Source organism: Pteronotus mesoamericanus, unplaced genomic scaffold (assembly GCF_021234165.1).
Source record: "Pteronotus mesoamericanus isolate MK-2021 breed Mesoamerican mustached bat unplaced genomic scaffold, CSHL_Meso_final contig_246, whole genome shotgun sequence".
NCBI classification, from domain to species: Eukaryota; Metazoa; Chordata; class Mammalia; order Chiroptera; family Mormoopidae; genus Pteronotus; species Pteronotus mesoamericanus.
The window spans coordinates 6902980-6920239 of NW_026555104.1; the positions used below are offsets into that span (position 1 = coordinate 6902980).

Consider the following 17260-nt stretch of genomic DNA (forward strand, 5'->3'; position numbering starts at 1 on the left):
ATTTCACCATCTTATCGACAGTCATTAAGTCTCCCCCCTGATTTTTCAATGTCTGCAGTGTCTGTACTATGCCAAATAGGAGGGTTAACTGAAGGGAGAGAGACTAGGGGCAGTTGCAAACGATTATGGGAGAGATTGTTGGCAGGGCTCAGGGGCTGTGAGGAAAGAAATGGAGGTGGGGCCCTTGCTAAACAAGTGACAAAGGTAGCTGGGACCTGGGCGGATGGTGTCGGGTTGGGTCTTGCCTTAGGGACTTCTTTACGCTACAGGCCCTCCGATGAGCCTGCCCCGTGGAAAAGACCAGGGCAATCCACGCTCTCTTTCCTTCCACACTTGAGCCCTGTCTTCTGAGACCATGCCCCTCCCTCATCATCAAGAACATACTCAGCCTTTTAATGTACCTCAAGAAAACACCGAAAGTCAGGTTTTGTACAAAAATATATATATTGTTCAATAATTACATCATCTATATCTCCACAGTAACATTGTTAGCAATACTTTACAATTTAAAACAACATGTGTCTGCATTAATGATTTGTGCGCGGACCCTCATTCCATTTGAGGGGTGGAACTGAGGTTCACAGAAGAAAGCAATTTGCCCAAGTCTCCACATCGAAAACACGCTCGTATTTGTGGAAGATAGACTTAAAACTTCAATAACTTAAATAAGATTACCATAATTAAGACATCATGTTTCATACCCATAAACAAAGTTCATGTTCTTTGAAAATATAATAAAATAATATCAGAGGGCATTCAGGGAAAGTTAGAAGGTTATAAATTAGGTATAGACCCTTTGGTCACGGGCAGGTGTGTTGGAGGCTTGGCAGTTGGGATTTTCTTGTCCAGGTACTCCACAGAGGCCTGGACCCACTTCTCCTGGGAGTCAGCACAGATGTCCTTGTCCAGCTTGGTCTTGAAGCTGTGGGGAGAGAGGATGCAGTGAGACAGAGTTCCACTGAGATGCCAGCCTGCCAGTGAGGATCGCCTGCCTGCGCTAAGGGGCTGCCCTGGGAACTAGAGGAGGGGGAGGAGGGAGCCCAGGGCAGGTGCTGGGACAGGTGTCCCAGGTGACTTCTTGGGGAAGAAATTGGAATGGTCTGGACTTGGAAAATGATGTTGGGTATCATTTTTCCCCTTGTGTTCTCAGTTGGCCCACTGGACACTTTTGGCTCTCTGACTCTAGGGTTTGAGGCTGCTGCTGCTGCTGCTGCTGCTTTTTTCTTTTTTTTTTTTTCTGAAGAACTAAACCAGGGAAGGGATGGTATGGTCCACTTACATCACAGCTTCTTTGGGACACTTGCTGCTGGTGACTCTTCTGTAGCCCACCAGCTTCTGCAGTGGGATCCTCCTTGGGATGAATGTATAGCAGCAGGTGACATGGGAAAAAATTGCATCTAGAAATAGAACAACAAAGAAAAAGCATTTTAGGATGGACTGGTTTCTTCTGTTCTCAACCAGAGCACCGAAAAGTAGTGAGGAGAAGGCAAAGGGAAATTAGGAGCAAAGAGGGAACCCATTGAATTCCAACAGTTCTTCTGATACCACTAAGCTAGAATGGCGTGCTGACTCAGTTTCCTATGCTGTAAAATGGGTATACAGCATTGATAGCAGAGGGAAGGGAGAGCTGTTAAAACTATGTAATTCCAGGGAGTGTCGTTAGAGGGAACTAATAATGCAAAATGTCATAGTCAGGGAAGTGCAGGGACCCCAGCTATGGGTCCCATTTTGGGTTCCAAGGGATCTATACTTGGTCATGAGTTTCCCTGATACCCACAGCCTCTGCAGGGCCACGTCTCTGGAAGCTGGGCTGAATGTAGCACAGTCCAGATTCTGGGTCTTCTTCTCTCCCCTTCCCTGTATCTTCACACCTGCTACCAAAGGCCCTGCTCTTTGGTCACCCCAGCACCCAGTCACTGCTGAAAGGACCTGAGGCAGAAACTGCACTGAGGGTCTGTTGCCAGGGCTGGAGTCCTGGAAGGAGCTGGCTTTGGGGTCCGCAGCTAGATTTCTCGCCCTGGCTCTGCCTAGGGGCGCCTGTGAGCTCAGGCTCACTCCTCGTCCTCTCCAGAGTTCCCCAATCTTGTAACAGTGGCGGCGAAAGTGAGGCTGTGGGCGCCCCTTCTGCTCTGATAGCCCATGATCGCCTGTGGGGGGATGGGCTTCAAAAGGAAGGAGGGAGGGGCTTACCTGGCTGAGCGGACACCTGAGTGCTCAAGACAGCTACTGTGAGCAGCAGGCACAGAAGCACTGCAGAGACCTTCATGCTGATGATACTGGAGGGCGAGGATGCAAACCTCAGCGTGCGAGTTGTTGGTGTCTGAGCTTGTTTCAGCTTCTCTGCTCCTCTGGAAGCTCTGCCTGCTCTGCCTGCCTTTTATTGAAAACCAAGTGGGTGGAGCAAGGCTTGGCCCGGGCAGCATCCTCCTCAATGAATGACGAAGGGAAACCTTAAATGTGCTGATGCAAGTGAGCGCCCTGGGACATTTCCAGGAACAAGGAGAGGAAAGCAGTAGGTCTGGAACAGGCATTTTTGGGGGTGGGGGTAGGGGGCCACAGGGCGCAGTTATATCCAGAGTGACCACAGACAGGAACCAAGTGGGTTATTCTTAAGGATTCTGCTTTCTTCGAAGTGAAAACTCTGCAGGAAAGAAAGGAAGCAAGGAAGCAGAGGTCAAGGGGGAAATGAAAAATCTCAGGGCTGGCCCCTGGCCCTCCTTTTAATGATAGTCTAAGGGGTCTTCAGCCAGGAAGGGGCCCGGATGTCTTGGCAGACTTTTCAGTTGCATATTAAATCCATCTGTGCTTTAAAATGCAGAGTGGTGATTGAAATGGAGTGCATCTGCCGGGTTCTATGAACCATAGAACTGAATTCTAACAATTGCTGGATTTTTGGAAAAAGATACACAGTGCTGCAAAGGAAATATGCCTGTGACACTCACACGGTGCTTGCTCTGGGCCAGGAACATTCTAAACCCGTTACAAATGCCAGTCTTTCAATTCTCCAACCCCGTCTAGTAGGTACCATTAATCCCCATGATAGATCCGACCACCAAGGCGCAGAGGGGTTAAGTACCTGCCCAAGTACTCCCGAGCAGAACCCTGTGTCTTGCTGCCACCACCAGGACATATTTCTGGATGAAATGTGTACCTGTCCTTCCAGTTGGCCTCCTGGTTATATATCTGCCCCCACCCCCATCCTCAGCACCTCGCAGATTAGGGGGCAGCTGAAGAGGAGTTGAGAAATGTTCCCTGAGGTAAAGTCACTCTGCCTCTGGAGCCTGTGGTCACAGAGCCGGCAGCCGTGGCAAGAAGCGTGCCGCCAGCGCTGGCGACTGTTACCATGGGTTCTCTCTGCATTCCAGGGAGTGTGGGTAAGCAGAGGGACGGTGTTATGGGAATCGGAATGCCTGCTTTCAAGTTGCAGCTCTGACTCACTTTTTTTTCAAACCATAGAATCACAGTAATAAAGAACCCCAAAGACCTTAGAATTCATTTCAGTGAACTATTTCCTTTTACAAACATTGTAAGATTCCTTGAGGCATATGCATGGGTGAGCAGAGCCCAGAATCCAGGCCTCTGGGCTCCCCTATTCCACTGCCTTTTGCTTATGAGCCTTGCTTTGCCTCTGCCCTGTGGGCATGGAAGCTTCTAGTGACTTATCTTTATTAAAGGGTCATCAAGACAATGTCTAGAAAAATGCATGGCCCTTCTCGGAAGACACACCTGCCAATATCTACATTTGTCATAAGAAATGGGTTATATTGAACCAGTGACTGTGTCTGGTCCGTTGTTAGCGGTCAGTAGTGGAAAAGCAAAGGAAAAACTGGTGTCATTGAGTGCTTACATGGTGCCAGGCACTGCACTGAGGTGCTTTCCAGCATTGTCCCATTAGTCCTCCAAACAACCCTCCTTTGGTTGAAACTGGAATTAAGTAACTTGTCCAGGATTTCACAGGCAATAGCAGGTGGGGCTGAGATTTCATCAAGACACTTCCAGAATTCCTACTCCCAAGTCCTGGACTAAATGTCTCATGGTGGGTATTGGTTTGCTAGAGCATCTGAGAGCAGAGAATCTACAGAGAGGCCATTCCACACTCTTGGGTATCATTCCAAAAAAGACAGAATAAACAGAGAACAAGTCATTTTGCGTGCTGCTTTGTTTACACCGCTCGGGGAGCCTTGTTTTAATTCTGCCTGAATCTTGGTAACCAACCCATCCCCCATCTATGTTCAAACCTCTCTTTATTCCACGCAGTGCTCTGCCAATGACTCAGTTTATTCTTCATGAATGAGTATGATATTTCAGGAATGTAGACTGTGCAGCTTCTCAAGTCATCCCAGACCACCGCATCCTAACTTCCAAGAAGTTACACCTCACATTAATGGAAGCTCTCTCTAATCTAAGAGTGTCCTTCTCCAGGGACTTGGGGGATTTCCTCCTCTTTCCCTGTGGAACCCAGTCACTCTTCGGTTCCTGTCTAGGTTAACAAATTGAAAGATGTGGCTGTGCAGGTGCCCATACAAGTGTTTTGGGTTTGTTTTTTGTTTTTTTTTAAATAAACATGGTAGATGTATTTTCTCCTCTTTATGTGTTCTTAATAACATTGTCTTTTCTCTAGATTACTTACTGTAAGACTGCAGTAATGAATATTTTTCAAAATTTGTGTTAATCGACCGTTTATGGTTATTAGTGAAGCTTCCAGTCAACAGTAGGCTATAAGTAGTTAAGTTTTGGAGGAGTCAAATGTTATATGTGGAGTTTCAACTACATGGTGGGGGTGTGGGTGCCCCTAACCCCTGTGTTACTCAAGGGAGAACTGTATTCTCCCCTGGTTCAGCCATGTCTTTGTTACTCCTAGTGTCCCAGAATCAGAGGGCTTGTAGAGATCATGTACTTCAACCTCCTCTGCTTATGTGAGGAAACCATAGTCCAAAGAGGCAAACCAATTGGCCCACAGTCACGATGAAAAGCTTACTGGCTTTTCTGAGTATTTAGTTAGGCTTCAGAGTGTATAAAGCTACCTTTCTTCTCCAGAAGAGGAATCATCATTGTCTGGAAGTGATTTGGTCACTCCAAGTGTCAGACAATAAACAGACAAAAGGTGAAATGGACTGAATCAGAAGTGAAAGTCTCTGGCAGGTGATATCCCTCCCAATTCTGCCCCCTCTGCTGGAAAGGCAGTCACAGTGTGTAAGAGATGAGTGGAAATTCCCACTATGAGACAGCTCTGGAAGTTCCCAAATCCTGTGAAAAAGGAAAAGTTAGCTTGCCAAGTTTGCATTCCAGAGTCTAACTTGGAGCCAGGACAACTCACGTGGTTGGGTTGGGCTCTTGCTGGGGGCGTGGGTGGTAAAAGGGAAAAAGGCCCTGGGAAGGGGCACCGGGGGAAGCAGTGTCAAGGTTTTGCTGCTCCTCAGAATCCCCGATCCCCTTGGGACCCCTTCCCCATTAACTCATAGATGAGAAATGGAAAATTCCTCTTAGTGAATAATCCTTTCTTCCTTCCACCCAGTGAACTAACTCCTACCTCCCACCAAAGTGACATCTTCCACATAGGCTTTTGTCATTGCCCGAGACACCCACTCAGGGTCAGGGGTAAAGAAAAAAGGAACTAAAAGTGAGCTTTCTAGAAATATCAGAAGCCAGCCTCTGGCCCCCTGCCCTGGCCCCTCTGTTCCCCCTCACCTGTGCTTGCAGATGTTCTGCAGGGGGCCCATCAAGTCCTTTCTATACGCCACCCCTTGGCCCCTCCTCCAGCCCCTTCTTTCCTCCTCCAGCTGGGCTGTGAGCTCCAGGTAGACCAGTGCCTATGTCCCCAACCCTGCAATCCTTTTCTTTTCAAGGACTGGAAATCCATTCCTTACTCTTGCACAGAATGTCAGAGATAAACAAGACTTTAGAGATCATCTTCCTGTTTCATGGATAGGGAAACGGAGGCCAAGAAAGAGTCCGTGACAGGCCCAAGGTGTCTTGAGGACACAGGGCAGAGCATGAGGAGGTTGGTTTGTTTCCGGGTTCTTGCTCTGTCTGATATACTGCACCAGCTCCTTGTTGCAACCCTCATGCACTCAGCATCCATTCTGTTCTGTGCAGAGACAGAGGTAGGGGCCTGGGCGGCGGGGGCGTGGCGAGGGGCGGGGAGTGAGCCAGATGTGAAGCTTGCTTTCCAGAAGAGATGATGAAGACGGCTCCCATGGAAAGTAGGGCTGAGTTGATGGTAAACCTGAGCAGCGCTCAGCCCAGGCTTCTGGCATTCCCTGTGTTTTGGGGGTAGAGTAGCCCCAGGTCTACTTGTTGGAAGCAACCAAGGATATGGGAAGTGGGGCAGTGGTGGGGATAGTCTATGGGAAGAGGAAGGGGAGGTTCGCCTGCAGTGGCCTGGGCGGTTGGGGGTGGGCAGTGGCATCTTGACCGCGCGGGGGCCTATCACTTAGGCTGTCTTCGGGGCCAGCCGACACAGACCAGCACCTGAGCCCTATGCTGAGGGGGCTGCTGCAGGTGAGGGGTCAAATCTAAGCAAGCTGTTAGGGTAACGGCAGTGTAAGACACTCGCCATCTCCCCCAAAAGATGGTAACCAAGGGTAGCACAGTTGGAGAGAAGCCACGCAGGGGCTTGCATGGCCCAAGGTGGCCTGAGAGGCGCGCCAAGGGGTCAAGAGGACTGCTGCGTACGGCTGAGGCTCCTCACGGAGACACGGAGCTGCAGGAGTCTTAGGGAAACAGAGATCCTGAGGGGCAGGTGGGAGAGAGAGAGAAACGCCACCTTGACAGCCTTTCATTGAATCTTTACTTTGACACCTGTGCTGAGGACACCTGAGAGGAACACCTGATGCAGAGCCGCCACAGTAGCCGGAGAGATGCTGAGCTGTGAGGGCCCCAGCTGAGGGCTCAGGGATGCCCTCATGGTGGTACAGGTGAGATGTGCTCGAGCCTTGGCAGATGTTGAGCCTCGGGTGATTATTGGGTGGTGGAGGGGTGCATTTTGGCGCAACCTGAGAGACTGCAAATGTAAAGTGTTTAGACATGCCCTTGGGAGCTTGTTAAAGTATAAATTCTGATTCTGCAGGTCTTGGCTGCATTTCTGGTCCAGGATCCATTTAGAACAACCTCAAAAGGGCTCAGGGTGCAAAAGCTGGTCGGGTGTGGGAAACAGTGAGCAGTTCATTTAGTCTAGACCAGGATTCTTGCCTGTGGCTCTTGGCTACGCTCCAAACCCATCTGAGATGATCTGCCACATTTATGTGATTGTGGGTTTTTCAAGATTGCGGGTGCAATGCTTCCATCAGATGAACACAGCCATCCGTAACCTCTAGGTAGTTGGTGCCATTCAACCCATCAGCCACAGAGGGTCCTGGTCTCTACCCCAGACCTGACGAATCACAACCTGTAACTTTGCTGTGGAAGGCTATCTTTCATCTAAGCTCTCTCCCCTTCCTCAGACGCCTGCCAGTGTGTGTTTTGGCTCCCTGGCCTAACATGTAGGGTACGTGAGGTAAGGGCCATGCTGCCTGGGCTGGGTGGCACTAACAGGAAACAGATACAGGCAGCAAAGAGGAAAAAAAGTTGGGTTGGGGGAGAGTAAGAAAAGAGGGGGGAGCAAGAAGAGACAACCTGGAGTTATATAAAGAGCCCCAGGCTGTGTCAGAGGCCTGAGGTCGGTGGCCCGGCCCTTCCTCTGTGTAGCTGTGCGACCTTGCACAAGTCACTTGACTTCTCTGGGCCTCTTCTGTAAAGTGTGATTAGTAAGACAGCTATTTCTAACATTGTCATGCGACTTGTATGAAATATGAAACCAAGGGTGCTGCGTAAGCAATGTGTAAACAGCTGTGTCACCTTAAATTAGAGCCCCTAGGCAATTTCAGGGCACACAGAGCCAGTCCCAGGTGGCAGGTTTGTATACCCCTAATACATAGCCAAGCCTTCACTTTCATTTCTTGCTATGAAAGCTTATGGGCATCTATATTATATAATGCAGTGAGGCTTACATTTCCTCAGCTCTTTCTCATCTTTGTTTTCTTGCCTGCTGTGGACAGAGAGAGAGCCTTTGTGGACTAACAAAAAAAAAATGAAAGGTCAGAAAGGGCAGCCCCAGCATTGAGCTAGGGCCTCTGCTCCTCACACAGCAGCCAGTTCTCTCACCAGACATTTTCATTCTGACAGCCCCCCTCTGCTTCTAGAACTCTCTGTGCTCCATCTCTCCTCATGGCCCTTCCCCATACTAGTAGATCACCTGGTACAATGTCTTTCATGTAGTAGATCCTTAATACACATTGTTCGAACCTATGAACCATCCAAGAATTTCAAGTCACCTCCCCCAGATACCTGAATTAGGGGATTGTTTCACAGCAGACAGGAAAATGAGTGGAGAAGCAAGACTTTTGGTTTCCCAAGTTCCCCAGTTTTTCTCTTTGGGGATCAGACCGTAGCAGTGCTAGGAGGACAGCTAGTAGGTAGAAAGTGATTTTGGGGGGGCCCCATGGAGCCTTCTTTGCCAATGATCTGTTTCTGACTCTTGGTTGCAAAATGTAGCATACTGAAAAAGGGAAACTTCAACTACCCACAATAGCCCTTTCTTCACTAGCTCAGTTTCAGCTGATTTCCTGGTGGCACCCCAGGTTGCAAAGCACTGACTCTGTTCAAAAGCATTTACTATAAATTAGAGTCTGAAAGAGAGTCCGAATGAGAATCCAGACGACATTTGTCTAGGGTAAGAAGTTGGGGGAAATGGTTTTCAAAGTACACATACCTCTTGTGACTTAGATGCAAGGATTTTAAAACAAGGCATTACCAAATAATTCAACACTGCAACTTTTTATCGCTAAAAATATAGCTCAGGTAATGAGAGCAACTGCTCTCATTAATAGAGGTTGAATGGGTTGAAGGGCATAATGAAGGCAGGGCATTGTTGTCCTTGGAGCCGCTTATCACGGGCTGGGAACATCAGGCATGCAGGAGTTAGTCACGGCCCATCCAGGGCAGAGACTGCGTAGTTCACTCCTGCCTCCCCAGCGTTACCACCCAGCATTGAGCACAGAACAAATATATGATGAATGAACAGACTGGGCAGGGTGGAGGTCGGGGGAATAAGAGCTAGAAGATGCCGTAAAGACCCCGGAATTGAAAATCCCTGCCCTGTTTAATTTAAAATGAGGAAAAGAGCCCTGGTTGATGTGGCTCAGCAGACTGAGCATCGACTTGTGGAGTGAAAGGTTGACAGTTCCATTTCCTGTCAGGGCACAAGCCGGGTTTGCGGCCAGGTCCCCAGTTATGGGCGTGCGAGAGGCGACCGAGTGATGTACTCTCACACATCAATGTTTCTCTCCCTCATCAGTGTTTCTCTTCCTCTTTTTCTCCCTCCCCCCCAAAAAATAAGTAAATAAGATATTGTAAAAGAAAATAAAATAAGGAAAAATGTTGCACAGGATTCTAGCACACTCATCAAATCAGTACAGATAATCTGTGTGTATATGTGTATGTGAGTGTTGTAGGAAGTGTTTGATGGCACAGCCTAACATTTTCCAGGGGGACTGCCAGCTACATTTTTCTCTAAGAGAAATAAGTCTTTGTTTAGAGAAGCCTTACTGAGGCAGCAGAAGTAAGCACACACTGTAAATAGGTGCTCATTGTGAAGGAAGGGAGAAAAGAGCCTTTGGTGGCCAAAAGGAAAGACTACCTTCCTAAAACCCTTTGCTATGCAGAGCTAGACACGGGGGGAGGAAATGAACAAATGGACATCTGCTTAAGAACCAAGAGAACTCCTAAGAGGAGAGGACTTGAGGTCCTTTCTTTTTTTTCCCAAAAGAGTTTTTTTTTACTTTTAGAGAGAGGGGAAGGGTGGGAGAGAAACATCAATACGTAGTTGCCTCTTTCACGCCCCCTACTGGAGACCTGGCCCACAACCCAGGCATGTGCCCTGACTCGGAATCAAACCAGCGATCCTTTGGTTTACAGGCTGGCACTCAGTCCACTGAGCCCCACCAGCCAGGCCGAGGCCCTTTCTTTTGAGTCCAAAATTTTTAGACACTCACTGAGAGTCTGAGGGGGTTCTCACTAGATGGGTGGCCCGAGTTCCAAGCCTGGTGGAGAAGTCAGGGGGCAAGGACTGAGGTGGGAAGGCCTCCTGGACCCTCCATGTGCATGCCATACACATGTCTTCAGGGCAATGGCCAAGCCTGTGAGTTAAAATTGAAGACGCTGAAACCTTGGGCACCCAAGGGAGGTGCCATGGCCAAGACTGCCAGGCGGCTTCATTAGAGCAAGAAATAGGGGAAAGCTTTGGGTGGCATGGGGTCAGTTATCCACAGTTACCCATCTGGGGAGTGACAGAAGCAATGGCTGCCAGGAGGCCTGGTTATTGATCTGGGGGCCAAGTCACCCTGCTTTCGCTTTGCTGGGAATTTAGCAGCAGGACTTGTTGGCTGGAATGAATAGGTCCCCAGGGTTCTCGGGCACTGTGAGGAATCTGGGGGAGGGAGCTTAAGCACAAATGGTTTGGTTTCCTTCTAATCTGGACAACTTGGGGCGCTAGTGGTTAAATGAACAAATAACAGAGGCATGAACCACTTGTGCCCCGTGGTAACAGAAGAGACTATATCAATAATACACACACATCTCTTTCTTGCAGACAGTTCACTGCTCCAGCACATGGTGGGCCCACTTTCTTCTCTCCACTCAGCTCCCAATACAGTTAGGCTGTACTCATATACCTCAAATTATGACCAGCTTTGCTATTATACAATTCTGATTTCATAATGATGATAAACATGATGATGATTTTGTGTAGTTACTGAATGCCTGATAGAATTCACGTGCAGTTAACAAGGGACGATTTCAAACTTGTGGGCCTTGGGCACCCACAATCATAATTTCTTATGTATGTTTTATGAGTCATTAAACCATGTGAATCTAACAAGAGTATTGTAAAGTGGGTGAGACTGGTATCATTATTCCCATGTTACAGATGAGGAAATTGAGGCTTCGAGGTTGACTTGCTTGAGGACAAGAGAGCTGGGAAGCGGAAGGGAAGTGCAAGTGCTGGGATTGACATCCAGCTGTTCTCCTTCCAAGACTGGTCAGCCTTCTTCATGTTTGGCCAGTCCTTGCCTTCTCCTGGTTATTTTCCTCTCCCTTCATCCTAACAATCACCTTCCAAGGTCACCTGTGTCCACCATATAAATGGAAGACTTGGTAAGGAGGGGGAAGGTTAAGGGAAGGAAATGGTAAGGGAGGCAAATGAACTAATAAGGAAGTTCTCTTACATCCTTTGGGTCCCTCTTCAAATGAACTCACCACCACATCATTTCAGCCCTTGCTTCATGGCCACTTTCTAGACTCTGTCATCTCCCTGAACTTCTCCATTCCATGGCGTTCAACTTAGTAATCCTTTTCTTTGACCGCAGCCTTCCACTTCCTTCCCTTCAGAAATTCTGCATCCACTGTGTCAGCTTCTCCAGGTCCCTCAGTCCCTACCTGGCTTCCTTTCCTTCCCGGCCCCGCCTGGAGTTGGTCACACTCTCAGCGCCGCACCGATTCTCCATTTCCATGATTCTGTCCCCTCGCTAGCCAGGGCCCAAACCCAGCTCATCCGATCATCACCCCCTTACCCCGACCACTCCCAGATTGTCGGACTTACTCAAAGTCTTGCTCTTCTGTTCTCTGTGCCAGCAATCCTTTCACATGTTCCTAGCTATTTCTTTCTGCCATGCTCCACAGCGGTACTCAAACAATCACCATGCCCTTGCACCTCTTGCTTTAGTCTGAGGCTTCAGCACTCTCAGGAGGCAATGTAGCCCCCATTAAAAACAGAGATTATGAGATACAGAGAACAGACAGATGGTTGCCAGAGCGGGGAGTTAGGGGACTGAGTGGGAAAGGTGAAGGATTAGGAAATACAAATTGGTAGTTACAGAGAGTCATGTGATATAAGTACAGCATAGGAAATATAGTCAACAATACTGTAGTAACTATGTATGGTGCCAGGTGGGTACTGGAAATATCAAGGGGAACACTTTGTAAAGTATATAATTATCTAACCACCAGGCTGTACACCTGAAACTAATACCAAGTAATATTAAATATAAACTGTAATTGAAAAAAATTTTAAAATTAAAAGAGACTATGAGATAAGCACTCCTTCAATGTTCACCCTCAGGCCAAGATCAAAACTTAATTCTATTTTTATAATACTGCATCTCTTCTCTCCTGCATTAGAAGAAGAGCTGGACCCTCCTGTTGGAGGTCGCTGATCAGCCTGTATCCTTGATCCCCAACAACCTTTTCCAGAACCTGGTGTCCTCCCTGAACTCCATGCCTTTTCTATCTCCCTCTTTCCACTCTTCCTTTCCCTTCTTCCAACCAACACTGTATTCTTCATTGTTAAACACACACACACACACACACACACACACACACACACACACACACAATTTCTTCCTAACCTTGTCTTCCCTCAAGATACTCCTTTCTCTCCTTTGTTTCTTTTCATGGGAAAAATTCTTGAATGATTGATCTCTGCTTGGAAGTCTCTGCATTTAAACTCTATTTGCCATTTACTTTTTATACCTGTCACTCAACTGAAAGTTGTATGGTCCCATTAGTGACTCCTCATGGCTTCATGTGTACAAAGAATTCTTCACGACTCTGATCCAACATGAAGTCATTGCCGAGTTCACACTGTCGCCACTCCCTCTTTCAGGAAACCCTGTCCTCTCCTGTGGCATCGGGGGCTCTGCTGTCTTCTCATTCTACTCTGCCTCTTCTTTTTACATTGTTTTCACTGATGTCCCTTCCTGTTTATCCTTAAATACTGGTCTTCTCTAAGGATTCATGCTTTTATTCTCACTCTTCACAAGAATTTGCAAACTGGTGGCCCATCCCTTTGGAAGAACCATAGCTTCACAGGTTCACCAGAGACTCCTCTTCCCTCCCCTCCCCTCCCCCTGCACAATCTCTCCATTATCTATCATTATCTATTCCTTGACTCCCTTTACTGAGCTACCTTACCTGTGTGGCCCCCGTTATAGTGGGATTTGTTATCTGGGGTCTAGACTCCTTTTTCTACACACTCCCACATTTAAACTCTCATTACTCAGCAAATTAGTCTTTAGATTGCAGTTTTGATCTGCCCACAGGGCATTTATACCTAGATGCCACTCAACTTCAGTAAGTTCTTCCTTCCTTCTTTGCATCTTTCCTTTCCTTTCCTTCCTTCTCTCTAAATTTTCTTGTTTCAACCAAGATGTAATTAGCCCTCATAGCAGATGCAAAATTTCTACCTAAGAATTGGTTTGGTTGGAAGATGTGATATAGACCTGGTGTTGAGGTTGTATTTGTATAAGAAGCATGTTATTTTCCCTTAGTTTATTTATTTGGGGTCACTTTAGGTGGGGAGTCTATGGAGAATTTTTTGAGGCAGGGTTCTCAGTTTCTCCAAACTCTCCTTTGTTGCCATCACCACATGTGCCTACACTGCCAGGCACAATGCTGATCACAAGGGATGCAGATAAACCCTATTCCACAGTCCCTGGTCTCATCATGCTACTCCCAGATCTACTTCCTACACAAAGAATTCAGATGCCCACTCCTCCAGATGGCCAAACTAGGAAGCAGAGATTCATCTTTAGATTTTCTACCACATCCTTTCACATCCAATTGGTCACTAAGATCAGTCCATTGAACTTCTGAAGCATCTCATACATTCATTTCCTGTTCTTCATCCCAAATAGCCCTGCCTCAGTTTGAGGTTTAGCACAACGGCAGAATGTGATTTCCTGCAAGAGAAACTCTACCATCTGGTCCATCCTTTATACTGATGGCAAATTTATCTATCCCAAACCACCCATCTTATCTGCTAAAAATGTTTTAGCAGCTCTTCCTATCTACTTGATGGAGCCCAGCTTGTTAGTATGGCCATCGAGAGGCCTGACCTGGGCCCAGCATATCCTTCATGTCACATTTCACTTATGAATCACTCCTTTTAAATACCCTTGGCTATAGTAACACCAATAGACTTATCTTTCCCAGAACATGGCCCTTGCATACATGGTTTCCTTGGTCTGGAAAGGTAGCTGGGACTTTACAAGAAATCTTCTGGATATACAATCCCTTGTCTTCCCTTGGAACTCCACACTTTCCTCTTTACAAGACTGGATCACACCCTGTACTTCAAAGGTTAGTTATATATACACCTTCACCACACTACAAGCAAGGATAGATAGGATCTACCTATTCTTTTTTGACTTTATCTCAGCATGTAGGATAGGGCTAACATTCATTCATTCATTTATTTACCATTCATTTATTTATTCACTTAACAAGCAGTAATTAAATGCCTAGTCTGTGCTGAACATGAGCGCTGTACTAGGCACATATTTACTGAAAGAATGAACGGTTAGACCTCAGCTAAACTACGGGGTTAAGACCTGAAAAAAAAATGGCTCCTGCATTTTGACTGTGTTTTGACTGGGTCTGAGCTGCACTGGGCAGCCACCTAGCAGCCTTACCCCTCCCACTGACTCACTGTAATATCTTGACTAAGCAGTTGGCTGTGTTGGACCCTCCCCTGCAGAAGGGAAGTGATAGATATCTTAATCTTCTTTCGATTCTGAGTTGTATTTGTTCCATCACAGCTTCACTTCCAAGGCAGCTGCAGAGGAAGGAAATATCTGTTTTGGAAATTTCCCATTGGACAGACTATCAGGCTGCATGCCCACAAGCCCATTAGTGTCATTTCACTTTGTACCCATAACAGCCCTGCAAAATGAGCAGAGCAGGGACAATCATGTCACCATTTAAAGAGGTCAAATGGCCTGCCCAAGTTCAAGGGCAAGAAGGTGACAGAGCAAGGATTGGAAAGCAGGTCTTTTACATCAATGACCAGGCCAGTTTGGACTTTCTAACACTGCTTTGCCAAGCATCTTGGTAAGAAAATGCATCCTGACACCCGGATTTGAAACCCAATGAGGTCCACAGTAGGATCTGCTCTCACATCTTGGCCAAAACCACATCCTCCTCATTTCTGTTTCTCGGATGTGTTTTGCAATGTAATTCTTATCTTCACTGCTCTGGGCCAAACATCCAGACTTTGTTCCCTTTCTGGTCACCTGCTTCCCCTCATATTTTCTTGGAGCTGTTTTTTTCTAGTTCTCCATTTTTTCTTTCATTTAATTTTCATCTCTGAAGACTAGTCATCATCTAAACTGGCAGTTGTGGTTACATCAGACATCCCATTTTTAAGGATGATACCAGTTATTCCAGGGGTGCTTTTGGTGTCTAAGCCTTCTAGGAAAAAGAAAGCCAGGCTAGCATTTCTCTCTCCCATTATTTGCATCTTGTGAAGCAAACAGGTCTTCCGCCTTTCTGGGGCCTGCCATATTCATGTCCTTGTGGAAATCAAGAGGCAACTCTGACTCGAGACCCTCTTTGCTTGTGGCCTGTTCTCCATGCTGAGTGGCGTTTAGGATTCCTAACATGCTGTTGGCTTAAGAAACCACCCTTGCCTCACTGGGTTCAGCCACAGATAAGAGGGTTGGTTGACCTGGGCATTGATTACATGGCTAGGTGGAGAATGGGAAGCCATGGAGAGACAGGGGCACCCAAGCCACATTGTGCAGATTGAGGATCCAGAATCATGGAGAAAGCAGTGACTTGGCTCAAAGTCACACAGCAAATTAGTGACGAGGGTTGGTGCTGAAATCTGGGTCTCTGACTTCTTCTCTGGGAAGGAATCTTTCCTCTACCACAAGGTACTTAGAGCATTGGGAGCCCTTGGTAAGTGATTTACAGAATCTCTGAGCATGGATTCTGAATGAAACTCTTGCAGTCATTCCTCCTTCATACCTTTAAACTTGAAGTTGCCCTAAGTGGGTTATATCTCTGGGTCAGATGCTAGCCACAGAGCTCTTTATAGACATGGTTTCAGCCATCTGTAGCATTAAGGAGGAAAGCTGAGGCATGGGCATGTTAATTCTTGGTCATTCACATGCCCATCCCAAAACTGCAGGAAAACAGCCTGCTGTAACGGGCACTCTACCTTCCCATTTTACAGTTGAGAACCTAAGATTCGGAGAAGTGAAGCACCTTGGCCAGGGGTACGTGAAGAGCAAACAACAGAAGCATAGTTTTAAATCTGGGGCTTTTTGGCTGTACTGCTCTCTCACACAAACTCCTAACATTAAGTTTATCTGTAGAAAAAGAAAAGATAAATTTATCTGTAATCAATGTCTCCAACAGCCTTGCCTCCGTAGAGCAGTCTTGTGCAGTCACCCTCATTAAGGTTCAGTGATTAAGTGATGGAACAGGACCACATATTCAGGGCACCTTGCACAACCAGGATGTACCTCCCACCGTCCAGCTCCCAGCAACGGAAAGAAATCCCCAACTGTGTCCCAGGGAGAGCTACAGGCAGCTGGCCAAGGCCAGCGCAGTGACCGGGACCTCCCTTCCTGCCCAGACCTGTCTCCGCTGGCTCCAGCTGGGGTTTTCTGAGATAAGAAGGGGGGTTCCCTAGGCTGAACAAACTGAAGTTTTGTGCCCCTATCATCTGTTTAGGGCTTCCACTTTCCCTAGAGGGGAGCTAAGACAGGATGTGGTAACCAATGTTCATCAGGTGGCAGTGACACCCTGAGAAAAGTATTAGAAGTTTTTCTTCATTCATTCACTCCCTCCCTCCCTCCCTCCCTCATCTTTTAACAAAGTTTTATGAAAGATCTGTTCTGTATAAGACATGATGTTAGCTGCTTGCACTACCCTGTAACTGATAAAACATGGTACATGACTTCAGGAAGCAGAATTTGGGTTCAGCAGATCGAACAGAAATGTGATTGTCACCCTGGGCTCTTCTATCAAGTCCAGCCCCCTCCTCCCCATCCTAATTGATGTGACTCTTCTTCAGGCTCTTAAAACACTTTTCCTGCACCTGCAAGGCTCCCAACTGGGCTCTTAGCCCACAGTCTCACACCTCTAATCTGCCCTCCACCGTGAGGCCAAAGCCTGAAATGCCAGTCCGGTCGGTCTCTCCCCTGCTGAGAATCCTTCCATGGCTCCTTTCTGTCCTCAGGATGAACTCCAGACCCTTCGGTGTACCCACCCACAGCTTGTCATGGCTTGGCCCTTCTTCCCTCTCCAGCTGCAACCCTCTTTTGCCTCAGACTCCCTTGTTCCAGAAAAGCCAAGCTGGTTTGCAGAGACTTTCCCTTTCCTTCCCCTGCACCAAGGGCACAATTCTGGGGGTTTGCACAAGCTTTTTCCTTTTCTTGCA

General features: G+C 47.3%; 2 protein-coding genes across 4 annotated transcripts in view; one reads left to right on the forward strand and one right to left on the reverse strand.

Moving 5' to 3' along the window:
* RPL38 (ribosomal protein L38) overlaps positions 1-17260 on the forward strand; it is a 303530-nt gene that overhangs the window by 23379 nt on the left and 262891 nt on the right. The window lies entirely within an intron of this gene.
* Positions 472-2344, reverse strand: LOC129070257 (C-C motif chemokine 2-like). The gene is made up of 3 exons (XM_054573129.1): positions 2191-2344; positions 1280-1397; positions 472-922 (listed from the first exon to the last, which is right to left on the reverse strand). Exons 1-3 carry the CDS (start codon positions 2264-2266, stop codon positions 775-777), a joined length of 342 nt encoding a protein of 113 aa, XP_054429104.1. The 5' UTR covers positions 2267-2344; the 3' UTR covers positions 472-774.

Coding starts and splice junctions, on each gene's coding strand:
- LOC129070257 (XM_054573129.1), bottom strand. CDS start 2,266: ATGAAGGTCTCTGCAGTGCTTCTGTGCCTGCTGCTCACAGTAGCTGTC. Junction 1,398..2,190: donor TCAGGTGTCCGCTCAGCCAG/GTAAGCCCCTCC, acceptor TTCTATTTCTAG/ATGCAATTTTTTCCCATGTC. Junction 923..1,279: donor TGTCCCAAAGAAGCTGTGAT/GTAAGTGGACCA, acceptor CTCTCCCCACAG/CTTCAAGACCAAGCTGGACA.